This window comes from Eucyclogobius newberryi, unplaced genomic scaffold (genome assembly GCF_026437365.1).
Source record: "Eucyclogobius newberryi isolate DKJ021-1_F unplaced genomic scaffold, fEucNew1.0.hap1 SCAF_10, whole genome shotgun sequence".
Taxonomy (NCBI): domain Eukaryota; kingdom Metazoa; phylum Chordata; class Actinopteri; order Gobiiformes; family Gobiidae; genus Eucyclogobius; species Eucyclogobius newberryi.
In genome coordinates, this window is record NW_027315724.1 from 24,610,611 (window position 1) to 24,636,569 (window position 25,959).

The 25,959-nt window shown below is 41.5% G+C and overlaps 4 protein-coding genes, 1 long non-coding RNA gene and 2 other non-coding genes across 9 annotated transcripts; 2 read left to right on the plus strand and 5 right to left on the minus strand.

The window, feature by feature from the left end:
* The first annotated feature begins 142 nt into the window (after positions 1-142).
* LOC140379110 (uncharacterized) lies at positions 143-1,266 on the plus strand. The gene is made up of 4 exons (XR_011930539.1): positions 143-229; positions 311-376; positions 476-533; positions 600-1,266. It is a non-coding gene; the product is annotated as an uncharacterized lncRNA (long non-coding RNA).
* Positions 1,231-5,041, minus strand: LOC140379094 (histone H4 transcription factor). Its single transcript, XM_072464160.1, has 9 exons — positions 4,575-5,041; positions 4,098-4,324; positions 3,909-4,026; positions 3,552-3,704; positions 3,402-3,476; positions 3,200-3,320; positions 2,942-3,080; positions 2,375-2,499; positions 1,231-2,146 (listed from the first exon to the last, which is right to left on the minus strand). The coding sequence occupies exons 1-9, from the start codon at positions 4,720-4,722 to the stop codon at positions 1,741-1,743; spliced, it is 1,512 nt and encodes a 503-aa protein (XP_072320261.1). The 5' UTR covers positions 4,723-5,041; the 3' UTR covers positions 1,231-1,740.
* Positions 5,042-5,816: 775 nt separating this feature from the next.
* map6b (microtubule-associated protein 6b) lies at positions 5,817-9,605 on the minus strand. Of its 2 annotated transcripts, XM_072464163.1 has the most exons (4): positions 8,945-9,605; positions 8,259-8,460; positions 8,032-8,062; positions 7,060-7,209 (listed from the first exon to the last, which is right to left on the minus strand). In XM_072464163.1, exons 1-3 carry the CDS (start codon positions 9,580-9,582, stop codon positions 8,036-8,038), a joined length of 867 nt encoding a protein of 288 aa, XP_072320264.1. In that variant the 5' UTR covers positions 9,583-9,605; the 3' UTR covers positions 7,060-7,209; positions 8,032-8,035. The 2 variants fall into 2 exon arrangements, with proteins under 2 accessions (XP_072320263.1, XP_072320264.1); XM_072464162.1 differs by lacking the exon at positions 8,032-8,062 and having other exon boundaries at positions 5,817-7,209.
* A 431-nt stretch (positions 9,606-10,036) lies between these two features.
* Positions 10,037-13,183, minus strand: thap12b (THAP domain containing 12b). Its single transcript, XM_072464164.1, has 5 exons — positions 12,872-13,183; positions 12,628-12,748; positions 12,426-12,536; positions 12,309-12,345; positions 10,037-12,230 (listed from the first exon to the last, which is right to left on the minus strand). Exons 1-5 carry the CDS (start codon positions 12,958-12,960, stop codon positions 10,339-10,341), a joined length of 2,250 nt encoding a protein of 749 aa, XP_072320265.1. The 5' UTR covers positions 12,961-13,183; the 3' UTR covers positions 10,037-10,338.
* A 432-nt stretch (positions 13,184-13,615) lies between these two features.
* Positions 13,616-13,687, plus strand: trnap-agg (transfer RNA proline (anticodon AGG)). Its single transcript has one exon. It is a non-coding gene; the product is annotated as a tRNA-Pro (tRNA).
* A 356-nt stretch (positions 13,688-14,043) lies between these two features.
* Positions 14,044-14,115, minus strand: trnap-cgg (transfer RNA proline (anticodon CGG)). Its single transcript has one exon. It is a non-coding gene; the product is annotated as a tRNA-Pro (tRNA).
* A 114-nt stretch (positions 14,116-14,229) lies between these two features.
* Positions 14,230-24,035, minus strand: dyrk1ab (dual-specificity tyrosine-(Y)-phosphorylation regulated kinase 1A, b). Of its 2 annotated transcripts, none has more exons than XM_072464165.1 (11): positions 23,235-24,035; positions 20,296-20,492; positions 20,048-20,140; positions 19,747-19,935; positions 19,524-19,671; positions 19,165-19,451; positions 18,917-19,063; positions 18,664-18,804; positions 18,287-18,590; positions 18,016-18,140; positions 14,230-17,891 (listed from the first exon to the last, which is right to left on the minus strand). In XM_072464165.1, exons 2-11 carry the CDS (start codon positions 20,413-20,415, stop codon positions 17,304-17,306), a joined length of 2,142 nt encoding a protein of 713 aa, XP_072320266.1. In that variant the 5' UTR covers positions 20,416-20,492; positions 23,235-24,035; the 3' UTR covers positions 14,230-17,303. The 2 variants fall into 2 exon arrangements, with proteins under 2 accessions (XP_072320266.1, XP_072320267.1); XM_072464166.1 differs by lacking the exon at positions 23,235-24,035 and adding an exon at positions 22,453-22,671.
* Positions 24,036-25,959: the final 1,924 nt, after the last annotated feature.

Below are 25,959 nucleotides of genomic sequence, written 5' to 3' on the forward strand. Positions count from 1 at the left end.
TAGGATCTCATTTAGGTAATCTGACCACGGTTATTTGAATCTGTACTATCTGTAAAAAAGTCCTGTATGTACCAAATGATTACAAAGTGCAGTTGAACATATTCTTCCAATTATAGGATCAGAAAGTCTCTCTCGTCTGGGTTTCTCTTTCCTCTGCAGATTATCAGGAATGCATTCATTCACTGTATTTCACAAAACAAGCCATGCAAAGTCATTCAATACTTCCCCAGTAAGTAACCTATATATGTCATTTGTAAAACATGTATATGATTATTGGGAAAAATAATATCCTGTAATCCCCGTGCAGAAGCGGAGCAAATGGGGACACATGCATGTTTATATCGCTTGGCAGATTTATAACAAGGAACAACAAATGGTAATGTATTCTTTTGATTAGACCACATTCTTTTGTTACTTCATGTAATTGAAACAAATTCTATAAATAAAAAAATAACGTATTGTTTCCCCCGTGCAGAAATTTCAACTTAAATGTAATGCAACTCTGAAGCATTCATCTCTACAATGTGATTTCGGTGAGTGACGATGTTGGACAGGACGTTACGATTACTCCTAATTGTTACTTTCTTTTGCATGTTTAGATGCTTCAAGTTCCAGGCCATTGTACACAAACTCACTTCAAGTTTACCCTTTCCCATCACATCATCCAAACAATGAAAGCCACAGGGTCAAACTGGCTCCAAACCAGCTCTGCCATGACAAAGAAGAAAACCAAGCAAAATCTGAGAGGGACTTGAAACCTAAAACCTTCTGTAGCTACAACAATCTGCATTACAGGAAGCAACGGAAAAAGCATCCCAGCACCGTGAACGCAAAGAGGCAAAAGCAGGAAAGACCACGAGAGTCGGAGACATCGTCCAGTGCGGTCGTTACGTCACAAACAATCCCAGATTTGAACTTTTACTCCAATTGGAAAACTCTGCTTCCCATTCACTCAAGTGCAGATCAGATGTACAGACCCCAAATGCCACCAGTGGATAAATATACAAAGCTGGTGGGTTCAGGAACACCCTTTTACTGCCCCCCAGTTTTTACACAAGATTTCAGGGATAATTGTTTAATTCAAGCACCAGAGCAAAACTTATATTTGCAACATTTGTCACTTCCCCCCGCCTCATTGTGGGCTTATGACAACAGCAGGTTTGGGTTCACAGCCCAGTCAGCACAGCCAGGACCCCAGTAAATAGACATTTATGTGAGAAAGTTGTAAAAAATATTCATATTTTATTAATAAACAAAGGGTGCCTATTGTCTGGATTTTTTTGGATTGATGAGATCAGTCAACATATGAATGACTATTTCTGTAATATGTTATAAATCCTTTGGTAGTTAACTATATCAAACATGTAAAATGTTTTAATGCTTTTTAATATAATACAATATTGCAAACACTTGATCAGTTAAAACTAGAATACATTAAAAAACATGACAATATTTCTTTGTATCAAAACTATTTAAAATTTTATATTGAACAATTATAAAATACCTAAGAAGGGTGTTAATCCAAATATTAATATTTTTACCACAGAGTATAAAAAAAGCAAATAAAACTATGTTCCAAATGTTTTAGTACGGGAGTTATGACATTCATCTTCAGGAATAAGTACATCAAAGTGCAAAAATTACAAAGATTTAGCTAAAACCATATTAAAAATGTCCATCATAGTGCTTTAAAAAAGGGGCGTTCAAAGTAGAATATGAAACCATTAAAATCAGATGCTACTACACCACATCCATCCCCAAACCTCGGGCCACCTCAGTCAGGGCCTGCACAGCTCCGGACGTCCCGCTGTTGTTGCAGTCGTCCTGGGACAAATGCTCCTCCTCCAGGTGCGGGACAGTGTTCATGACGCAGTACAAGGGGGAGTCACGGGGACTGGTTTGAGAGGACATGTCCTCTTCCTCTGACAGCTGTGAAGAGTACGAGGAGGAACAGGACGAAGGAGAGGACGACCCTACGGGAGAGCTCTCAGGTGGGACAGAGGACTTCCTGTTACGGCTGGTGCTGGCTTTTGCACGTGTGTTCTGAGGCTTTTTGGCCATGTTCTTCATAATCTCTTTAGTCACTTCCACAGTCTCAAAGCGCACCATGTTGACTTTGAGAAAGCCATCGATGTCCTTTTTATACCTTTAAAAAAGGTATAAAAACAATATAAAGAACAATAAAAAAGCATGCCATGTTCTGCATTTACAAGTCAAAACTGTATCATAATCAGACAAAAAATTATAATAATTCAACTGGGCTTTAATTAAGTTTTAGCCAAAATATTTTGTCTCTTGTTTTTTTTGTTTGGTTAGTTTGTTGGAACACTGATAGTGTTTCCTGATATCACACGACCAATCATTTAGTTCAAACCTGAAGCGAGAATGTCCAGAGGGCCACTTGAGCTCGTGTTTCTTCCGCAGGTGCAGCGTGAGAGTGTAACACCAGGAGAAGACCTTGTCACAAATATGGCATTTATACTTGGACATGCCCCCAGCCTGAAACAAAAATGTCCATGTCAGAAACAAAGGCACAGGCAAAATATGCAGAAGGAATTACCAATCAAGAGATACTAAACTCACATGATATTAGTATATTACTGGAATTTTTATAAGCCATTTCTGAACTCTATTAAAAGAAAAATATGCTTTCCGTTTGTTAAATCCGAATTTATTCTTGTAATTTAGTACATTTAATTTCTCCCCCATAGAGTATATTTTAAAAGCGGCACTTTGTGACCAAATGAGTCTGCTGTCTGCTAGTATTTTATCTATCATAAACACGGAAGTAAGACTCTGACAGACTGCTATTTGCTGTTGCTCGGACCTGAAAATTAAAGCATAATGATGTGGGTTTGTGAAAGTTAGAGTTTGATTTAAATACATACTTCTGCCTTTTGCAGTTTGAAAATCAGGTAATGCCGCTTTTACAGATACAAACCTCATGGACTCTTTTGAAGTGGTGGTTCATGGTCTGAAAAGTGTGGCAGGCGTAGTCACAGCCTTCGACAGTGCACTGATACACTGAGCCCTCATTGTGGATCTCTGTGTGCTTATGCAGGTCACGCTGGTTTTTAAATCTGTAAATTGAAATTACAAGATGAGCAATTCATAGAAATTACTTAAGCTACAAACAACTGCTAACCCTAACCCTTATAATCATGTATCTGTGTGATGCCACTTTATTGTGAGGTTGTACCTTTTGTCACAGAAATCACATGGAAATGGTCGCTCATCACAGTGACGAAATCTGATGTGAATTTTCAGGGCAGCAAGAGTAGTACACGTCATGTCACACAGGGGACATTTCACCTGATTAACTTCACATTAAGCCAGATGAAAAAGTTTAAATTAATTTAGACCAATGTCAAATTGCCAACATGTTAAAGAGTAGTATTTACCATGCTGGCGGACGTGGTCCCTTAAAAGCCTCTCACTTGAAAAAGCTTTCCCACAATGTTCACACACAAGTGCCTCTGAGTACAAAAGCCACCATTTGTGTTATACATACATTTCATTTTCAAATGAAATGTGTTTGAGGAGATTCCTACCAATTGGCTCAGCTTGTCTGTGGAGGTGGTCAAACAACTTGGTGTTGCTGGAGAACATGCTGCCACAGGTGGGACAAGCCACGAGCTTCTCCTGAGTGTGAGTGCGCACATGCTCCCTCAGACGGTAACGGATTTTAAAAAACGCATCACAGCCTAAATAGAACGATGACATTTCAAGTTGAGATGTAATTACAGTGGCTTGAATCTGTAAATCGTGTATAATTTTCCCTCCACTTCACAATTATGAGCCACTTTGTGTTGCTCCCTCACAAAAAATGCCAATAACATGTATTTAAGTTTGTGGTCAAATTTAAAATAAAACCTCAAATAAAAACAAAAAGAGTATGCTCGATTCACCTGTCCAGTGGCAGAACAGAGCTTGTTGCTGCTGAGGTTCGTTGAGAGACTGAGGTTCAGCGCTTTCAACGTGATTGTCCACGTGGCGATAAAACCACTCAGGATTGTTAAAAGAGCTCTGTTTGGCAAAATGATTGTGTTTAATTAACTGCCACCATGACAATTATGCAAGTAACTACATTTACTTACATCACAGTGTTCCCATTGGCAAACAAATCCTTCCGATCCCTCTGGGACAAGGTTGTTGCTGTGAGCGCCCAGAGTGCAGCTGGGCAGGTCCTGGCGTTGCTTTAGCAATTGTGAACCAGCATATTTGAGCTTACTATGGTAGTTGTGAAACAAAGCATGGATCTCCAATTCTCGTGGGTTGCCCATGGACAGGAACTCACAACTGTCCCACAAACAAGCGTACTCATCTGAAAGAAAGGATATTATTATTAAGATAAGATAAGATAATCCTTTATTGTCCACACATGGTGAAATTTCGGTGTTACAACGCAGTAGATACAGGGGGAAAGGACAGATAACTTATAGCAAGTTTGAAAACGAAACAAAACACTCTTAAAAAACAACTCTTATACACAAAACAAAAAAAATGAACATAGAAATTAAGAACATAAAACATGACAACACACTGTCTATATAAGCTTTGTTAAGGGTGCTCACCCAGCTCTTCTGCTGCATCCTTGTCCCCCAGATAGTCCTGCAGATGTTGGGACATGTGGACACTCAGGTCTTCCATGGTGTGGCCCCTGAAGCCGCATGAAGTCCACCTACACTCCACCTCAAACTTCTCCTGTCTTTTAGTGGACATTATGACAGGAGAGGGGCCCCAGCCGGATCTTCTGCCCGATCATAAAATATAGTTTTAAAGCTGCAGTAAAACTCACAAACGGCACCACCAGATATCGAAAATGTCTTTGATGATGAGCCTGAACAACATCTTGCGATAATCTGATCTGCAACAGTCACGTTAACGTCAGCTGAACCTGTCATCTAGAAGCCTACGTCTCTGTGAACTTCTGCAAACTGTTTGATACAATAAAGTTACGTTATACACTGCAAATATTACATCTAATGTTCTTAAAAATTGGTAGTACCACCAGCAGCAGCCGCACACAGACCTGACTCTTCCCTCCTGAAGTGGAGGGAATTTGTTTATTTCCGGCAACAGCGGAAGTGGTGTTTCCCCTGGTGTTTATACCGCCCCCTGATGGTAGCTTTATGTATCTCCTTTCTCAGTTTGACCTAGATTCAATGCAACTTGCAAGTCATTGTTCGTTATGCGTTTTTTCTGCAGAAGCTAGAGATATATAAAGTGTTTTGTTTTTTTAAATCCAAAAAATTATTTGAATCTGCGATTTATTTTTCCATCTTCTCTGCAGCTCAAACTTTCAATATGAAATCCAATGGCTGCTAGGCCTTAAAATATTCTTATAATGTCCCTTTGTCGCAGCAGTTTTATCTACAAGCACAATATTCAGTCAGGTTTGGAGGAAAATTACCATAACATTTTACATCATATGTTTTCCCCAAATAAACCCTAAAATATAACCTACTGCTATCAAAACATATCCAATAAACTATAATTGTAATTAAATGCATATTGTTTGGATGTACAAGCTAGAATATGGGTGTTTTTGCTCCTGAATCATCAGACAACAGTGGCCCTGTGTCTAAACCTGAAGGTTGACAGTACTGTACGTGCTATTATTGTGTCCTTGGGCAAAACTCTTCAATCTTGTGACTAGTGTCGATGAGTCCAGGGGGATGATGTTGTTTTCCCAGCTGAAGCCTCACAGTTCCTGCAATAGACTTTAGCTACTGACAAACCATGAGTGAGCAGATAAATGAATAGCAACAAATCAAACACAACTTTTTTTTAGTCAAATGAAAATTCTCAACACGTTATTCTAGGTATGTATTGTCATTTTAATTAATCCAGTGCAATCTTAGGATACAAGCACACTAGCAGAAGGTTTGCAGTGATCCAACAATGTCTTACAGTCACTTTTAATTCATTTTTGGCTGATGCCACACACAGCTCACACCAGACAATACATGACATTTATTATAGCACCACTTTGGACGTCTGGGCATGACCTTTTAACCAAAACAAGCTAAAAATGGATTTGTGTCTCTATTTGGGCACTGTTGCCTTTACAACTACAAAGGGAAGGCTGTGATGGTGATAAAAACAGCATACACATTACAGCAATTTGCGCAGCTTTAGGTTTTTTTAACAGCAGCATTGTTAATTACCTTCAATTCCTTTCAAGTCCTGGCCCATTCTTTGTTCCTTAACTCTTGGTAGCAGCCAATCCAGGTGCTTATTTTTATTTTAATAGTTTATGCGTTCATTTTCTTACTTGGTTCAAAAGTGGAATTGGAAACCCTATGATTCCATTGCAATTTTTGACATTTGTTGGCCAATTCATTACCTCCCATTTATGCCGACAAAACCACAATGTACTTGATGTGATCAAACTGTATTACTACTATCACATGCATAATATCCATTGAAACAAAAATGGCCATTGTATGTTAATGTTTCATGATAGTGAGCCAATATGTTGTGTTTGCTAAAATGTCTAAAATGTAACCAAAGATGGCCTCCTTCATGCAAACTGTAGCAGTATTATATTACAATCCATTAACAATCCAAAATGATGAAACCAGATATCAAATCAGAACAATGAATTGAAGACCAGGACCATGACTGAGGCACTGTAAAAACTAAACCTTAGAACAGATTTGTCTTAGCACAATTCTTTTTCAATCTCCCACCTTAAAAACTCTACAATCATCTTTATTTTCCTCCAGATGCTCTTGTACACACGCTGAATGTACCAGTATACTCATGGCTCTTTTCAAGTTAAGATCAAACTAAACTTTATTGAAATGTGCAAATAATGTGCTCAAAATATAAAGCTATGTCGCGCGTGCCACAAAACAATCAGTTGCTCCCATTCACTCTGATTACTAGAACATGACTGCATTATAAGAAGTGTTCATTAGAGTGAACAGTGATGACAATGACAAGGCAGCAAAAACCAAAGTAAATCAAATGGATTTGAAAATGTGCCACCTTACAGACCTAATGCTTTGCCTCAGCCCGTCTATTACTCAGCTCTTTGCTCTTCTTTGTTACTACTCCTTCAGGTTTGGATTCAGCAGTGCCTGGTTTCTTCTTGGACGACAGAGTACTAGAAAGCTGCTTTTCTTTTGCTTTTTTCACCATCTTTCCTGTTGTTGTGGTTGGTGTCTTTCTAGGTTTAGCACGTGGCGCTGGCTTATCCACCTAAAAAAAGATTTGAAAATGGCATTGATTGAATCATGTCATGCACAGCCTTTAAAATCAAGTATATTAAATGGAAAATGACTGGGATGTAGATTCACATTTTCTGGAACCCGTGGTGCTATACTGGGAGTATATGAAGTGTTTTTAATCTATGGTTTTCATCTCTAGACGAAAAAATGTAATAACATGCTGGTTATTACCCTAAAAGGCCAATTTGCATTAGCATGTATTGAAGTTATGACATCAGTGCAATGGAAACAAAATTAAACGCAAAACGGCACAAACAATAATTTTGTGCATTAAAAGTGGTTCATGCGCCGAACTCCTAATAAATTCTTATGAATAGATTATGGATAATTCTGTGGTTGATTTATATGTCTGTTATGGCAGCTCCGTGTAGGACAGTGCAGAAATAAGATGCATATTGATTATCCTGAGCCCATCTCCAAAAGCGTCGATAAACTGCACACAGTGTAGATACAAATAGATAGGTAACGCATCATTTCTATCAATACAGCCAAACAAATTAAGTCTTCATCTAAAATGCTTTCCCTGGAAGTTAGAAAATTATCATTTTATTCTATTAGTACCAGTAAGTCATTTGCCACCAGTGGTTTTATGCCAAAAAGTGGAAACCAACCAATATGTATCAAACTGGATTCAGTGAAAGGTGGAGGGGTGTGGCCTGAGAGATGAACGGTGAGAGCCACTTTTGGAGAGGATACATTGGGTGATAGAATTGGCACGTTTAAGTGCATACGATGTTAGTATGCATTTGTGTTGGACCAGTCTTCATGCCTTTAGAAGAAACAGAAAACACACCTGACTACAGCACACCAGTCTCTGAGACGTCCTACAAGAATGAGAATGAGACAGGGAGGGGCCATATGAACACCTCCAAACAGTAATACATGTATTCTTATGTTATGCTTATACTTATTCTGAAAAGGCCTATATGTGCAAACATTGAAGTTTAACAAATTAACTCAACCATGAAGCAATGCATTGAATATTAGCTTCTACTATGTCTAAGTGAATGCAGCCCTCACCTTGCTGGGTTCACTGTAGAGGCTGCGTATCCTGCGGCGGTCCTGCTGCTTGTTGTCAGTGGGATGAGCCTTAACTTGCTCCCCTTTGTATGTGGAGCTGTAGCTGGTCTCCAGATTGGTCTCCTCTCCTGGTGGCTTGTACTGTGAAGGAGCTTTGATGGGTTTGGTAGGTTTCACATCTTTATATGCCTTAAACTCTGACCTGTTAACACGGATACAAAACACAGTGTGTCTTTTCTGTACAATGCAACGCGTGGAATCCTGTTACAGGATGTAGTTACAAACAGATGGAGCCAAGGGAATGTGTTGCTTGTGTTTCAGGATCAAATGTACCTATTTACAGTACATATTGAATATGTTATTTAGCTACTACTTACCAGTCCAATGCCATCATGTAGGGACCAATTTCTTTAATTGGAGGTGCATTATGCATTACACAAGATAAAGGGAGAAATTGAATAAACCTCTTCCTTCAGACTGTTCCCGATAGGAAGTAGGGAGGGAATAAGATAGGGCAAATATAATCAATTATGCAGCCTTTTCCTGCCTGCAGCTTATAATGGAGAATGAAACTAGTAATAATCATAATGAGCATTTACCAAATAATGACAGTGAGTTTGACACACAAATGTTGTAAATGCAGAAGTGTTTCATGCTGTAAGTAAACCACAAACGTCCCATTTTACCTGTAGCTACTGGAGGTGGTCATGACCTCCTTGATGTGCCTGTTGAGTGCGTCTGCGGCCGCGCGGCCCTTGCGCTGCTCGGCGCTCACTTCTGCGCACACCTGCCTCTCAGATTTGTTCACTACTTTCCTCTCCTCGGACGCTCCTCTAGTCGTACCTTTCGTCTCCTTCTCGTGCACTTTCTCCTCCAACTCACTTTTCTCCGGCCCGCTCTCCGCCTCTTCGGCTTTGGGGATCCAGGGATGGTCGTGTTTCTTCGGAATGGGCCAGGGCTTGTAGTCCTTCTGGTACTGGGTCTCCGTGGTGAACGGGGCCGCGGACGGGTGGTACTGGTCCCGGGGCTTGCAGCTGGGCTCGGGACGCACTTTCCACGCCTTGAAGTCTTGGCGCATGACGGACGCCGAAGAGCCATCTTTCGCGGGCGGTGCCTTTGCGGTCTGCTCCCCGGGATAAGGCTGCGTTTCTATGGCAATGGCAGCGGCGCGGGTCGGCCTGGGCTGCGGATGATGCGCCACACGCTGCACCCCGGCCACGTCGGAGTATTTGGTGAAGACCAAAGGCACAGCGATGTCCCCTTTGTCCAGCTCGCTCCAGAAGCGATTGATGCAGCAGGCACGCGTGATGCACGGCCACGCCATGGTAGAATATATATATATATATATATATATATATATCAACGTAAAAGCCGTAAAGTTGTACTTACAAGACTACGGGCTTTTTTTTCACTCTCTTAATGGCCACACAAAGCAGGCACAAGTTGAAGTCCAAATGCACTTCGGGTTTGCACATTTGTGTCTGGCTGCGCATCAGAACGACCCCACCCACCTTCTCGTGATGCCTTCAAATGTATGGGGTCTGCACTGAGCTTGCACCGGGAACTATCACCGGTTTGTCAGCGTCTGGCCACGTAAAGGAAGGGCAACTTTAACCCGTTACAGGACACAAACAAACACACAAATACTACTATAGAAATGCGGATCAATTCTGAGGCAAAACTCATTTTATTATTGCTTTTTAACACAAATATGTGACATTTAAAAAAGATGGAAAGGTGATGAGGGCAAATAGTACTGTGGGATGATAGTACCGTTTCTCCATTATTACAACCTCATCTCACCAGCAGATAAAACATAAATTTTGCAACACATGAAACAGCCACATCATGTCAGCATATAAAATATAAGCACATCTTCAGTTGCATAATTAAATAGTAATACGTTGATTCAAATAAGCCTGTCAATAATAGTGTGAGTGCTCCCTCCTGTGGCCTCAAAGAAGACTCAGAAAACGACTAATAACTATTTACAGTAAGACAAGTTGAAATAGGAAAAAGTAAAGTATAACATTGGAATACAATTTACCCATATACAGCAGAAACAGAAAACTATGTAATTTCAAGTCGCAGCCACTTGCTTGGCTGGCACTTCGGTTCCTTCTTCTGACTCGGCTCCAGGGTCTCCTTCCGGGTACAGTCTGCAGTATTTATCCACCATGACATCCAGATCATATTTGACATGAGTGTTTATGTGAAGCATGGCCAGACTTTTGTTCCGCTGTGAAGTAGGCAGGCTGCTAAAATAGGCCTGCATTCGGTTCCCGGCTGCATTATTGTTCTCTGCCAACTTCAGCACTGGTAAAGTGGACAGCACCCTTAGGAAGGTGTTCACATTGGGGAAGAAAATGACATCAGGGAGCTGTAGAGTTTCATGGATGGTGTTGGGCAGAGGAACCTCTTTGCCGCGATGTTTCCACTTGATTCTCCAGCAGTGAAGCTCTGCTGTGAGCGTGTCTGAGCTGGGCAGGTCACTACGATACACATCTGCATAGTTCTCCTCCATTGTGTTAAACTTCAGCTGACCCATGATGCCTGGCACAAGTGAGAGACACTTTAAAGCCTTCAAGTTGTTCTCAGAGAACATGTCCTCCACTTCCTGCATGATGCCACATATAACGGGCATGGTCACATACTCTTTATAATATGCCTCTGCCTGGACTTCACCGATCTCAGAAGTTCTCTGTTTACGAATGAACAGTCTTGGGAGGTTTTCTTGGACATCCAAAAGTCCAGCGACATTGAGAGCCTCCTCATACCAAAACTCATGGTATACATCAATGTTATCGTTGACCTCGTTTAATGAGTGTAGAACGGCAGTCAGGCTGTTGGCAGTGCTGAACACATCAAGTGTTTCTCCCTGGAGGTTACGGCCAAAGGCTCTGGTGAACGTGAGAAGATGCTTCAAGATCACAATAGTAACGATAGTCTCAAAATCTGTCAGCGTCTCAGTGACTGCATAAGCATCAGCGATCAATCTGGCAGTAAACTTCTCATCATTATTATCCACTATCGTCTCAATGCTGAGGACGAGCGGTGGCAGAACTTCTAAAAGTATATCAAAGACGTTATGTTGCTCCGTCCAGCCAGACACGCAGTTTTGGATTAACATCTCAGCCTTCTCGCTCTTTGGATAATACAGGGAGATGGTCTTGTGGAATTCATCTTGAGTGAAGGGAACCTCAAAAAGAACCCTAATTCTTCTCAAAGTTTCCATCAGGTTCTGAACATTAGGAAAAGGTAAACTATGTGCTAAATGGATGTTCAGTGCGGTGCTGGAGCAGGGCATGTGCAGCATCAGAGGGTACTTCTCCAACAGCAACACAGCCACCGCCTTCATCTTAGTGGACACCGACCCTGTGGCTTTATGGGCTTGGCCGCGGCAGTCTTCCATGCTGAGGCCCCAGCGCTGAGTGAGCTGGGCCTCGAGCCTCTCCACCAGCGCAAACTCATCTCCTTCAAACAAGAGGAAGTCCAGAAACTCTTCGCGCAGGACGTTCTGATTGACGAAACGCAAAAACACCGGCAGTTGACTTTCGCCCGCAAATTCCACCAGTTCGCCCGTGACTATGGAGAAGAAGCGGCTTTCTCTGACCTCCAGAAGAATCTCCTCTCGGACTGTATTTTCACAAACATCCAGCAGCTGATTCAGGTGCGTCGGTGAGAGGTATTCCGAGTTGACGGCGGTGGCCTGGAAACGTTTGCGCAGCGCCTCGTCTCCGGCATTCATGCGCATGTCAAGCAGGGACTGAAGATTGCTCGTCTTGAGACCGGATTCAGAAACCGGGTCATTTTTCAACGGGACGTTCTGTTTCCCCATCATAAGCATGATTTCAAACAGCGATCTGAGGTAGTCACGATACGCCTTTTCCTCCATGGAGATTTGAGGTTCATCGATGTTCATCTCCTCAACGATGGCTTCTTTTTTCACCAGCTGATCAAAAGAAGTTACCGCTGTTAAAAAAGAAAAAAAAAGAATTGTTAATGTATGAAGCAAGCCATTTTAAAAGAATACTGAAACTCTAAACTTACACTCCCTTTCTTTAATTTTTTGTAAGTCTTCTTCAGTCTAAACATAAAACAAACCAATAGGAACAATAAGGTATTGAAACAATTTGAGATTGATTTTTACGCGATATAGTTTCTTACCAGTTCTTTGATTCTTTTGCGATGTCTCATGGTATTAGGGTTCTTCAGGTGACTTGTCAGATCAAATATTGTGGGGATAGCAGTATCCTTTAAAACTGTCCTGTAGGGGCTCTGTGAATAAGAGGTTAGGAGACACAGTTCATACAGGTGTCATACATACTTCATACATACTTCATAAGGATGTCCAGTGACAGAATAATACCGTTTTGTACACCATTGCGGGGTCAAAATGTTTGGCACACAGTCTGTAGTGCTTATTCAGTTGGTCTGATGTTTTGGTCTCCAAATCTGCCCTGCGACAATTCTCGACCCAGATTTGACATCTGAAAAATAAAAACATAAATTAATATAACAAAATTTGGGAAGGACAAAATTGTCAAAATCGTTGGGGTTCGAATATTTTCTTCCTCCATATGTGTGCGGAGTCTGATATAGCAGTTTCTTACCTTTCTGGATCCCGTGGAAACCTAAAAAATGCCAGGTCGGACTCCGTGCTCTTCCTCGTGCAATTTGGGGCCGCGCAAAAATTAGGCATGTTTATGGCTAACACGTTAGCCTCTTAGCATGCTAACAATATCAAAGGAAAGTTAAAAGCCTGCTGCTCGCAGCTACTATATAACAGCAGTCAATCACCGGTTTGCCGCTTTATAGTAAATAGTTGAAATGTACCTTTAAAGTACGTGGATAAGCCCTCTTTGGAGCAGTTTGAGAGTCGACATAAATGTTAGATAGATTGCTATTCGAAGATCACGCCTCTGGCGCTGCTGTGATTGGTCATCTCATTCATTTCCTTTGCTTAAAGAACCACATTGCAATTGGTCAGAAGTCACGTCACTTAAAACACAGTCACGTGTGATTGGCTGCCTGTGAAAGCACCAATCACACGAGTCTGCGCTATTTCGTCAAACAAGCCCAATGTTTCTGCGACGTTCACGCCAAAACCTGCTTATTTCACCGGGTCCTCAGTGAAGACAAACTCGCAACAAAAGGTCTGCTGCATCGATACCGATAATATAGTAGATGATCCATGATCGACAGAGTTATAAATGGTTAACATGTATAAACTGTTGGCTGATATGCTGCCAGTTGAATGGCCCCGTTAACATTTCTTATCTTGAGGCTCAATTTGTGTTTAAACTTCTAATTTGTAGTATCGTTATGAAATGTGTCCGACATGGAACAGTCATCGTGGCTCGTTGGTCTAGGGGTATGATTCTCGCTTAGGGTGCGAGAGGTCCCGGGTTCAAATCCCGGACGAGCCCTTGTTTTATTTATTTTCACCAAAAATATCACTTCTGTCCTTTGTGTCACTGACTTGGTTCCACCCTCTCGGGTGCTCGTGCAACCAGGCACAAGTTAGATTTGATATGAGTTGTTATTTTGAGAATTCACAAACATCGCGGGAATTCATTTTGCTGTGCCAGGTGCTAGTGCTTATGGGTAAGTGGTCATGCGCCTGGTTACGCACGAGGGCCAGAAAAATGCACGCCCAGTCTGATATTTTAACCAACAACACGCGGGCTCCCATTTGTGTCGCCAGGTCATGTTCCTATTTTGGGGAGGATGAATATGAGAGGGTTTGAGAGGAAGCGACCTTCTCCAAAAGGGTAATTTCCCTGGGCTCGTCCGGGATTTGAACCCGGGACCTCTCGCACCCGAAGCGAGAATCATACCCCTAGACCAACGAGCCGAACCACACGACTCAGGGAAACAAAAGGATTAGAAATATGGACTGAGCCCACGATGTCATCTGATTGATTTAAAAGTTGTTTTTGTGGGAGAGCAAAAAAGACACAAAGAATAATTCAATTAACTTCTTTTTATATATCATACATAAGACTGTCTTAATATAATACAAAGGGCATTGTCATAAACACAGCAAAGTCTTGACTAGATCTTACAATCTGTGGATACATGGACTTATCCTTTCCCCCATGCTGTTCAATTCTATAGTGCATGTACAACAAAAGTGGAAAAAATGTGAAAAATGAAAGGGGAAATTGTAACTTAAATACGTATTTCGACTTCTATTAACTTCTATTGGGTGTTCAGATATGTCATCAAGTATGTGTTTGGGGAAAACTCACAAACTCAACAGGCTTATGAAAGATGGAACCTTTTTTCAACCATGTGCTTTTCATATAACCAAAAAGTAAGGTCTGTGATGTACATGCACTTACAATATACCCTGTGAAAATTATTAAGGTTTGAAGATCTAGCTTTCCCTGTTTGATTCAAACCCTACCTCATAGTGTTGTCCTGATGTAGTCAAGTACCTTTGCCAAAAGGCAAGGCTTTGCCACTAAGAAAACAGGAGTTCCTGCCCACTGAATGGTCACCAAATTGACAAACATAATCAACATACCAGCAGGAGCAAGGTAGTGAGTTCTATACTTCCTTTATTAAAAAAATATAAATATATACATAAATTCTATTTCAACTATTAAAAAGGGGCTGCATTTCATGACAACTGCTCTAAATAAGAGGTCAATCAGCATGATCTGAAATAGGCGCACACTTACTAGTCACTGCAGTCAATGTTTTTATTTTTCAGTCTTTATTTTTGGAATGTTTAGTACCAGTATGAGAGCCAGCAGTAAAATCACTGGCCGATTCTAAATGTGTCAAATTCTGTGGGGTATGAAAATGATTGCAAATTTGCAATTAACCTCGACATCCAGATAAACCCCAATCTCAATATAGGTAGCTTTACATTTGTGTTTGTGGAAATACCAAGCATGATTTCTTGTCGTTGATGTTTTCTTGATGTTTTTCCTTCAAAATGACAACAGCATGACCTGTGGCCTGCCCTCTATTTGAAAAGTAGTGGTAGGCAGGATTTCTTTATTTAAAAAAAAAAAAAAACTGGTTAAATGAGCAACAGAAGACAGAAAGCACTTGAAAATCCCTGATATAACAAAAAATATTGACTATGTTTGAAGAACATGCACGTCTGCCTGGGCAAAGCATGTTGACTGTGGGCTAGCGGACTTCCCTTTCCCTTGGAATAGGACAACAATCATGGGGATCTGCCCTATCATTTCAGAGCAATACAACTCAACTCAAACTGATTTACCACAATTATCTTTACCCTGCTAAGACTTGTTTCTCAGCATTTAAAAGCCTAGTTGACCAGATGATGTATGAAAGGCAGCACAACCCTTTGAAATAGTATGATGGGGGCAAAAGAAAGACGACAACACAGAAATAGAACGCATTAGTCTCCTTTTTTTTTTTTTTTTTAAACCATCAGATTCTATGTTGCTACTCCGGAGCCTGCAGAGTAACTACCAAATTCTCTAACATACCAAAGATTTAAAAGACTCCCAAAATGATCTACCAATTAATATGGAAACAGTTTTGGTAAAATGTTGCAAACAAGTCTGGCCAGAATACACAATAGCCAACGGTCTCAACAACGGTCTTCAGTTTTGCTAAAGTAATATATTGCAGCTGTTTTGACGCTAAAATAAGATCTTGGTCAACTTTGCGTCAAAGTGGTGAACTGCTACATTATTGGTTACAGACACCTATATGCTAGAAAACAACTGCTTTGGTATAAAAACATATCCAAAGGGAAAATAAATTCTTGTAAAATTCACAGCATAATTTGAGGAGAAAAAAGGCAGTCACTTAATTTTTTTTTCTTCAGTTTCCATGTTTTTAGATGGAGAGACTTGTGCAGGTGGTTCTGATGAGGAACTACATGCAAAAGGGGAAAATAACCAAACATAAAAGGGTAGACTGTGGAATAGATAGTTCTTTCCACTGCAAAATCTTTAACCAGTGAGTAAGATTTTCAAGGAAGTAATGTTTAGGAGGTTGTTGTGTACAATAAGACCCTGTTATATGGGGCCCTGCTGAAGAAGAAATCTTGTTGAGAAAGGCCTCAAATTACCATTCTTATTTACCTTTTTGTGTTGTTTTAATTTCCTTTAAATAATTAAGGGCTGTCTGGAGAGAAAAATAGAGAAAAGCCATCTTAATTCAACTCAAAAAGTTCCAGCTCCATCTCGTTCCAAGTCCCAGAGTCATAAGGCCAAAGGGTTATCTAAGAACCAGCCACTGACTGTCTTCCATTCACTGGGCTGGATCCTTACGTCTCTCGTGCCCACTGCTGCTCTCATCTGTGCGCGGCCCAGCCCAGCCCGGCCTGGCCCAGTCGCGGAGCACAGGACTGCAGGACCACAGGTCTCCAGGCTTTGAGGGTGGTGCTTCCCTCTCCTTTGACCTCGTGGTGTCAGTATCCACCTGCGGCATCCGGCCAGCACACGCTGTAGGAATTCCGCTGTTATGTGTTCCCCTTTAAACAAGAGTTACACAATACCAAGACCAATACAAGAAATATCACTGCAACACTTCCCCTCATTGTCAAGCTACAGGATTTACGAGCAGCTTTTGTGAAATTTCACTTAAAAAGGGCAAAATAATTCAGAACCAGTGGAACAGTAATGTCAGGCAGTCCACGATCAGAACCGAAAGAGAACGCCAGGTATTTTATCACCAACAACTACTGGCAGAACAGCTTGAACCTTTACTCTGAAATGCTCTATAGAAGTTTTTGCCACATAACACCATATGGTGATTACTTGGTGGTTACATGAAACTGGTGAAATGGTAAGGTGGATGTCTCAATCTCACTATGGTTACTCTGCAGTATTATTTTGTGCCTAATGATCGCAAAAAAAAAATAAAAGAACAAAAAAAATTGATGAAAATTACATATATACTTTTTAACAAAGGTTTTTCTCTGCAGTAGCGGTTCAGTGATATCTCCCTTCTGACGTGAGCAGCTTTTGTTCTCAACACACCTTGTAGTAAAAAACACCACCTTAAAAATGACGCACAGGGGGAACACACAGCCAAATGTCAGTGCAGTCACGAGCTGGCCATCGAACTCTGCTGCACACACACTCCAGTCATTGGAGACTCCTCCCGGTCCATGCCCTGCCTCATGCCCAGGTGGCCCTCCGCTAGATAGTGGGCAGGCCCTGTGTTCGTGCCCATGGAGAAAGCAGGGTGCGCTGCCATGCCAGTCTCCTGCCGTGGGTTCGAGAAGGCACCTAGCCCCATGCTCAGCCCACCATTCTGACCAAAGTCAAGAGCTCCCGCAGGCAAATGGCGGAGCTGGTAGGCCTGGTTGCCATGGTTCCCAGTGGAAGAGGACGATGTGGAGGAAGAGGAGGCAGAGGAAGACAGGGAGGTCATGGACAGATGGCCGTGCACCACCTCCATGGAGTCCTGTGTGGAGGAGCTGTGTGTCGGGGACGTGTAGTGGCGCGGGCGCGGCCGCGTAGCCATCATCGGCCCGTGGTGGTGATGAGCGTGTGAGTGGGGGTGCAGAGCCTTCGGGTGCTGAGGGGGGACGTGGAAGGTGGTCTCCTGGACAGGATGGGTCTCACCAGTGACAGCCTCTGGACCAACCCCTCCCCCCCACACCAGTGGTGGTGGATAAGGCTGCCTCGTCTACAAAAACAACAAGAAAGTCTGGCATTAATTTTCATGAAATAACACAATGGAATCACAAGCAAAGTACTAAGCTGCTTTTACAAAAAAGTTCATCTACGGCGCTAGAGTGTTGACATCTGACCTGTGGGCAGAGGCTGTCGCCATCAATAGCAGGCATAGTCGTGCCAAAGTGTCCTCCACTGTGCAAGTGGTGATGGGTCGGGTCTGATCTTGCTCTTCCACTTGTACTTGTTCCAGATGATCCACCTAAAAATAAACAAAGTGAAAAGTATTAGTAGTTATAATGCACTGCAAATGCATTCACAAACTGTTCAAAGTTTATTTTATGTAAAGCCCAAAATCACAACAGCAGCTCAAATCTAAAAACCCAAGAAAGTTGTTTTAGCAGTTACCTGAACTTGAGGAGGTGCTAGAGGTGGTTCCTGACGACTGGGATTGCTCTAGTGCGGGGCTGGTGGACACGCTGCTGCTCGTGTTGGTCCCCTCATCTGCAGTCTTCTTGAAGAAACTATGCTGCAAAGCATAGTAGGGCTGGATGCGGCTCTTAGGGTCATAGTCCAGCATTCGGAGGATCAGGTCTTTGAACTTCAAGTAGTCCGCGACAGCATGGCCAGACTCCCCTGCTCGTCGGCCACCTGGGCCCCCTGTCTCCACACCCAGAATGGAGTGCAGCTTCCTTGAGGCTGGAGGCTTATACTGACGGAAAAACAACACATTATTGTTGGGTAATGTCAGATTTGTACAACAAACATGGCATAAAAAGGCTCACCCTTTTGCCATCTTTGGTCTTCTTCACACTCCATGTCCCATCCGAAAGCTTCTCAAAAAACTTCCTGGCTTTTGGGGCTAGGTCCATAATGTGATTAGGAGGGATGCCAAGAACCTCAACTATTTTGTTCATCTGGTCCACCTAGAAAGTTTTGGGATTATGTTTAATTGAGCAGAGACCAACATAATGTCTCTGGAATTTAAAATATTACAGAGTAAAAGTGTGCTTTACTTTTCCATGCATTGTTATTTACCTCGTTAGCTCCACTGAAGAGGGGCTCTCCTGTGTGCATCTCCACTAAAATGCAACCCAAGGACCACATGTCAATGGCCAGATCATAGGGCATTCCCAACAACACCTCTGGTGAACGGTAGAAGCGACTCTGGATATACTGGTATATCTGAAAACAAAGTACTATTAACAATGGTATGCCCCGTGTACAAATTAGAAAGATAACCTAATGTATGTATTTCTATTACAGTAGAATGGAAACACAAATACCCTTTGTCCTAGTTGGCATGAGCTGCCAAAGTCCACTATTTTGATGGCACTCCTCTTGGGATTGCAGAGGAGGATGTTCTCCGGCTTCAGGTCACAGTGGATGATGCTGAGCTCAGGCGTGGCCAGGAAGAGCAGCGCAGTGCATAGCTGCTGGGCAAACTTCCGGGTGAGATTGAGTGAAACACCACGGAAGTTGGTATTTCGGAGCAGGTCGTAGAGGTTATATGAAAGCATTTCAAATACTAGACAGAGATGGTTCCGAAACATGAAGTGCCGTTTTAGGTGAACTGGAAAACAATGACAAAGATTACAATGTGCACTAACAAACAATAAGATGATATGTTTATAGATTTAGTTACCAATGTAATATTTCATCTCGGTATCATGTTTGTTCATAAGCTCAAGGAGGCGCACTTCAATCTGGGCTTGATTAAGGAAAGCTTTCTTATTCTTTATGATCTTGATAGCAACCCATTCTTGCTCTGCACGGTCATATGCCTTTACAACCTATAAAAAGCAAATTGTCAATATTTAATATCATAAACCAAGTGTTGTTTTAGTAATTGCTTAAAAATAAAGCACCTGTCCGAATGACCCTTTTCCTATCAAGGAATCAATCTCATAGCGGTCCATCCACTTCTCCCCATTCTTGACAATGTAGTCATAGTTATCATCGTCATAGCCATCATTGAAGACCTTCCTCTCCTTTTTGTGACTGGAGTCTTCACCCTGACCCTGTTGGTGCCGTCGCTTCTTTTTTGCATAATACACCTAAAAAGTACAAACTAATTATTTCTCATATTATAATATACATGTATATACATACATAGTTTGCCTCTGAATTTGCAGGCAAAATGGAAACATAGTTTATTTAATAACTAACCTCATTGATGTGTTTGTATGTTTTGATAAGGTCAATGGAGAGCTTCCTCAGGGGAGCTGAAGTTGGGTCACGAAAGCACTGGGGCATGTGCCTCTGAAGAGGGGAGAAAGTGACACTTGGTTTTGTTAAATGTATTGAAATTGTTATTATTGAATTGTATTTGATCACCAATACAAACTTACAAACTGCACAAACTTGATGCATATGACACAAAATGAGAGCTGTCTGTGCAACATATATGAGTGTACCTGATTGGCAGTGAGCTGTGGTGTCTGGTCGCTGTACGGTAAGACCGTAACAGATTGGTCAGTGCTAGGCTGGTGGCGGTCACTGTACTGCTGGTGCGTATGGGGCATTGGAGCAGCCATCTGAAGACCAGCAGTGTGTAAAGAAAAAGAGGGCGCAAGCCGGACGGACGAAGGTTTGCATGCTGAAGTCTCTCCTCCTTTAAGAGGAAAAATGCCATGATTAAAATTAGAAATAGCATTAAAAATAAAAGGCAAAGCATAAAATTATGTTCAAACACATGCATTTTCTATCAGATAATACTACTAATAGAATTATGATTTGTACAAAAAAAATGATTGACTCAATATTAATACAGTCTTTAAAAAAATAGACAATACACATTTTAATATCATTTGTAAGCACAGATAGAAACAGGTTTAGAGAAAACAGCATGCCGAGAATGTTGACTAAAGGAATGTCTTTGTTAAAATAGTGAATCTTGAAAAACAACAAAATATGCAAAAATGCAAAATATGATAACTATTGTATAAAATATAGCAGTAATATATGAACCTTTACGAAGAAACATGAGAGAAACGGCAGATCTAACAGTGAAAAGGGGTGAAGGTAAAGCATCTCCACACTGTACAGTGAATCATCCTTCATTTTAAGCCAGAAGGAATCAAAAAATTATTAAATAGCATGTTCAGCTATCAGCATCTCTCACCAGACAACACAATTCACCAGCGCTACACAGTAACCACTATTCAGAATCCCAGCAACAGCACCTAATTAGCATAGCCTATCACCACAGAGATACAGCGTGATTTGGCAAGCCCATCAATGCACAGACCAATCACAACGCAGTATGCAAATAGCCTACTTTTGTTGCCAGGGCAGAGCTGCTCCCATTTTCCAATGAGAAAACAAGAAATAAACAAGAAATAAAATTGAACTTTGGCACACTTAGACGTTTCTTTCAATACAAGAGCATGACAGCAAAATAGCTGCACAGCCCAAAACCTGCACTCAATCTGAAAGCGTTAGAAAGCTGACCTAGCTTTGGAAAAGGAAAAAATACACATCCACAGACAGAAATAAGAGAAGCTGTAAGATGATAAGAGCACGAGCAATGGCCGTGTTTTGAGGAGAGCTGCGCTCAGTGCTACATTTATTTTTCCCCCGATAGTAACAATAAATCCGAAATGTTTATTACGTTTAATATTTGTATTTTGCACATATATTAAATTGTAGACGCATGTCGATAGCGTTTCTATTCTTCGCACTAGATTAAAAAAATACTGAAGACGGAACGCATTTTATTTTAAAATTTTCATTCGACCTAAACAAAAGAATACAACTAACCTAAGTAAAGGCGGAAGATGTATCGCAGCTAAAGATGCATCTTCGACTGCTACATTTCATATCATCCTGGAGAGAGAGTCCAGCAGTACACCACACAATAAAAAGAGTAAAAAAAATAGATTCTAATCGAGCATCAATGTAAAATCTTAATTTTAGCTTTTGGTAACTTTTATTAAAAAGATACACAAGTTCAGAGAATGAGTCCAGTTCATTTTGTTTTGGTTGCATATCCAAAAATCAACTAAAAGTAGTAAGCTGTCAGTAGTAAAGGGGGTTGCTATTAGTTAATAAAACAAACAAAGCTTATAGATTCTTAAAGTAAGTTAAACAAGGCCTTTGACAGCTAGTTAAACATAACAACTCTAATCTATAAAAACAATGACTTTGTCCAAAATGATTTGGTTCCAAAGCTCTGGTGGCATTAGTTTGTAGAAGCATGTAAATAAAACTAAAGTTCCAGATGTAGTGAAAATAAATATAATGAATAATTGGCAATTTTGCAGAGGAATTAGGCAATTGCACTTGCTGCTCTATATTGTCCTTTTTCCCGATTTTCAGTACCGACAAATGAACAGTTCCTTTCCGCAGCCTCCACAGGCCTATTTCGGCGTAAATATAAAGACTCGAGCTAGCCTGCTATCTGTAGCCATGATGTCTCAAATAAGATATGGTTATACATCTAAGACAACCAACAGACATCCGTGTCACCTTCTCACACCCAAATAATCAGCCCCTCTTAAAAAAAAAAATGAGAGCAAACCTACGACATCCACAACAATTACAAGCTCCCTGTATAAAGACGCTGTACTTACAGAAGATGGGGTAGATCTCGTCATGGTTGAGATTTAGAAAGCATATTCGGGGTTAATGTGTATCCTCTAGCTACATGTTGTCGGCTGTAATTCTTCTTTAATCGACAAGCGCGGCGTTACCCTTAGCTCACCAACTACGGCTAAAGCTGTTGTCGTTCAGTAAAAACTGCGGGACAGGCGAGCATACATCTCTCACCAATCCAGCGTTAACCTTAGCAAGTGACGCTGTGCTGTGCAGCCAGCGGGTTGTGGGGCCCATTCAGCTTCAACAAGTCAGCCTCAACCATTAGCCAGGTTTAGCCCGATGAGCTACACCGTCATAGCAGAAGGTTTTTGACAGTCGGGGCTAGCACTTTTGTCAACCGATCGTCTTTATATTCGGAACATAACGACAACACAGTCCATATCCAGTGTCATCGTTGAGCCCACCGTGCAATGACAACGTCCGATGGAGCAGGGTCGTGTTAGCTGTAACCAATGCCAGCATGACACCCCCTTACAGACAAACACCACAGTGTAGGGGCACCGCTTTCCAAGTTTACAGTGCGTCTCAATATTCGTCTCAATAAAAGGTTACTGACAGTTTCACAGTTCCACCGACTCGTCCAGTGAAGATGGGAAGCGGCATAAAATGAGAGCTAGCCGCCAGTCCTAAGCTACTAACTTCACTGTCGCGTCCATCATTGTTAGACGTAACACAACATGTAAAAAATACGCGTGAAAACATGCAGTGAGCGACGTGTTGCTGGAGCATTATACAACTGTATTGCATAAATCCTCACCTCTGATGGCACGATCTTCATTTAAAGTCCAATAACCTGTATGATGAGGAAACTTATCCAGCTTGAGACTCTCCCCTCCCTGCTCCCTGTTCAGCGAGTAATTTTAATCCAGTCTTTTCAAAGGCAAAGACTAAAATTATTTGCCAGTTGGATGTAATATGCTCTTCATATCTCCAGTTTTGATGGACTATGACAATGGTCGATGTGACTTTGATTAAAGCTACAATCAGCTGATGACTAATAACATGCTAACTACCACGAAGAACTCGCTGGCTAACCTATGAACGCGGCTAACGTTAGCTACTAGCTCTTGCTAACGATGTAGCTTCAGTAGCTAGCCCCAAGCTAACAATTCTAGCCGACGCTAAATAAACGATATACCAAATTAGAATTTAACGCCGTATCTACACATGAAACGCTAGTTGCTTCGAATCAGAAGTCAATACAGTCGAATCCAAAGTAATCCAAATGTGAAATAGAATCCGTGTCCTCTGATAATTTTGGTCAAGAATTTTGTGTCAATTTTCACAAAATGGCGCGCGGTCCAAACCTGCGCAGTGAACCGGCCCGGCGGACCACAGACACGGACAACTGAGTTACAGCGGCGCCGCCTAATAATTTGAACGGTGTTAAAACGTTGGCCTCTTGATCTTCTTAATCCGATCCACTAGACGCATTTCGTTATTCAAAAACGTCAAATGTATATCCACTGACAGCATTATTCCGGCGGGAAGGGAGAACATTTGAAAAGACTGAGCTGGGGGGAAAAAAACCCTCCTGACAAAATGGCGATGCTCTTGCTTGTTGTCATGGCAACTGTCAATCAAAAAAAAACTAAGTGCCCGGATGTACAATGACGAATAAATCTAACTGGCCGGAGTCACGGGGCATTTAACTTTACTTTTTCAAACAAAGTCAGTATGAATGTTCTCTTAAAGTCATTTAACAACTGTGTTTCTAAACATGTCATTTGTTATTTGTTTTGCTTTTTCAGTGTTTCTCAAACTGTGGCACGAGTACCATATATGCTACGCAGACTTCTCCAGGCAGAACAAAGTAGGGTCTTCCTCAGGCCTGGTTCGGACCTGGTAAGCCATATTTATCTGCTGAGCATATACCAAATACATAGGGTTAGCGCTTAGTGCAGTGGCTCTGAAGGGCAAGTACCATACAAATTCATAAAAGCACAAACAAGAAAACACGCATCCAAATTCCAAAACATGCACACACATAGAAAAACATTAGGGGTCTAATGATGCATTGTGCTACAATATTTCACCACCCAAAAATGTGTTAATGCGCTTTGTGCAATTTCAAAGACACACACCTAAATTTAACAACACATTTTAAGATGTTTCAAATTATTTCCAAACACAAAGTGCGATTTAATCTCATACGTGTAGAGGTAGGTAATATATCAACATTTTGATGACATTGTGGATGTTGTTTTGAGGCTATGTATTATCGGAATATTGAGTATATTGTCTATAGTTATAAATAAAAATGAATTAAACAAATCAAAGAAGCGCATAGTGTTTGATTTGTAAATCAGATGTTAGCATTGGGACGGGCTGTAGATAAGTTCTATATTTCATCAGAACACAAATAATATGTTAGCATATAAATTCTCAGAAATGTCCCTCCACACTTCTCCATTTTTGGCGAGGATTTTTTTTAAGAAGAACCATTAACAAAAAATTACAGTATTTGGTATTGTTGTATAATGACTTGAAAGGACTCGACTTGAACTTTTGGTCCACTGACTTGTGACTTGACTTGGACATTTTAGGCCAAAGACTTGAGACTTAAAAAATTAAGGACTTTGGCCCACCTCTGCACAACTCACATCAGGGCTTTGTTTGTTTAAAACACACATTTCTGTGCATATATTATACAAGACCTTCAGTGCAACATAAAACAATGAACAATGATAAAACTACCTATATAAAATCAAAAAGGGCATGCATTAAAAACAATTTAAGTCTGCTTTAGGATAAAAATAAAAAAAAAGGCTTACTATGTACGTTAAATTGACAAATGTAGTGAAGAAAGTGAACAGTGAGTGATTGATTAGTTAGAGTGACAGGTGTTTAAGAAGTGTTCATGAGTCTAAGAAGGAAAGAAACTGTTCTTGTGGCGGGAGGCCTCCTGCCTGAGGGTGGTGGCTCAAATAGTCTGTTTCCAGGGTGAGAAGGGTCTGTGATCTAACCTGCACGTCCCAGAGTCCTGGAGACGTACAGGTCCTGCAGAGATGGAAGTCTGCCAATCACCTTCAGCAGAGCGCACCATGAGCTGTAGTCCCTGATTGAAATCTTGGCTTACAAGTATATCCTCTGCGCTCCCACTTGAGGTCATGGGTGATGGTGGTGCAGAGGAAGCAAAAAGAGTCTACGGTGGTATAGGGGGTCATCATGAGGGGGGACCTGGGGGCTGTGGCTTTCCTGAAGTCCACGAGTAGTGGCTGGAGGTGCAGCACTTTGTGTATAAGGAGAAGAGCAGGGGAGAAAGTACACAGCCCTGAGGAGATCCTGTGCTGATAGTCCGCGTGTCTGAGACATTCTTCCCCAGCCCTGCACTGCCTCCGATCCATCAGGAAGTCAGTGATCCACCTGCTGGTGGAGTCAGGCACGTTGAGCTGGGAGAGCTTGTCCTGGAGCAGAGCGGGGAGGATCGTGTTGAATGCAGAGCTGAAGTCCACAAACAGGATCCTGGAGTGCCAGGTTGA

Excerpts from the sequence above, each read along its gene's own strand:
- map6b (XM_072464162.1), bottom strand. The coding sequence starts at position 9,582 with ATGGCGTGGCCGTGCATCACGCGTGCCTGCTGCATCAATCGCTTCTGG. Across the intron at positions 8,461-8,944 it reads ACCACCTCCAGTAGCTACAG|GTCAGAGTTTAAGGCATATA; the intron begins GTAAAATGGGAC and ends CCGTGTTAACAG. Across the intron at positions 7,210-8,258 it reads TCTACAGTGAACCCAGCAAG|GTGGATAAGCCAGCGCCACG; the intron begins GTGAGGGCTGCA and ends ATCTTTTTTTAG.
- LOC140379094 (XM_072464160.1), bottom strand. The coding sequence starts at position 4,722 with ATGTCCACTAAAAGACAGGAGAAGTTTGAGGTGGAGTGTAGGTGGACT. Across the intron at positions 3,705-3,908 it reads TCTGTTCTGCCACTGGACAG|GCTGTGATGCGTTTTTTAAA; the intron begins GTGAATCGAGCA and ends CGTTCTATTTAG. Across the intron at positions 2,147-2,374 it reads TCTGGACATTCTCGCTTCAG|GTATAAAAAGGACATCGATG; the intron begins GTTTGAACTAAA and ends CCTTTTTTAAAG.
- thap12b (XM_072464164.1), bottom strand. The coding sequence starts at position 12,960 with ATGCCTAATTTTTGCGCGGCCCCAAATTGCACGAGGAAGAGCACGGAG. Across the intron at positions 12,749-12,871 it reads TTTCCACGGGATCCAGAAAG|ATGTCAAATCTGGGTCGAGA; the intron begins GTAAGAAACTGC and ends TTTATTTTTCAG. Across the intron at positions 12,537-12,627 it reads CCGCAATGGTGTACAAAACG|AGCCCCTACAGGACAGTTTT; the intron begins GTATTATTCTGT and ends TCTTATTCACAG.
- dyrk1ab (XM_072464165.1), bottom strand. The coding sequence starts at position 20,415 with ATGGCTGCTCCAATGCCCCATACGCACCAGCAGTACAGTGACCGCCAC. Across the intron at positions 19,936-20,047 it reads CATACAAACACATCAATGAG|GTGTATTATGCAAAAAAGAA; the intron begins GTTAGTTATTAA and ends TGTACTTTTTAG. Across the intron at positions 19,452-19,523 it reads CGAGATGAAATATTACATTG|TTCACCTAAAACGGCACTTC; the intron begins GTAACTAAATCT and ends ATTGTTTTCCAG.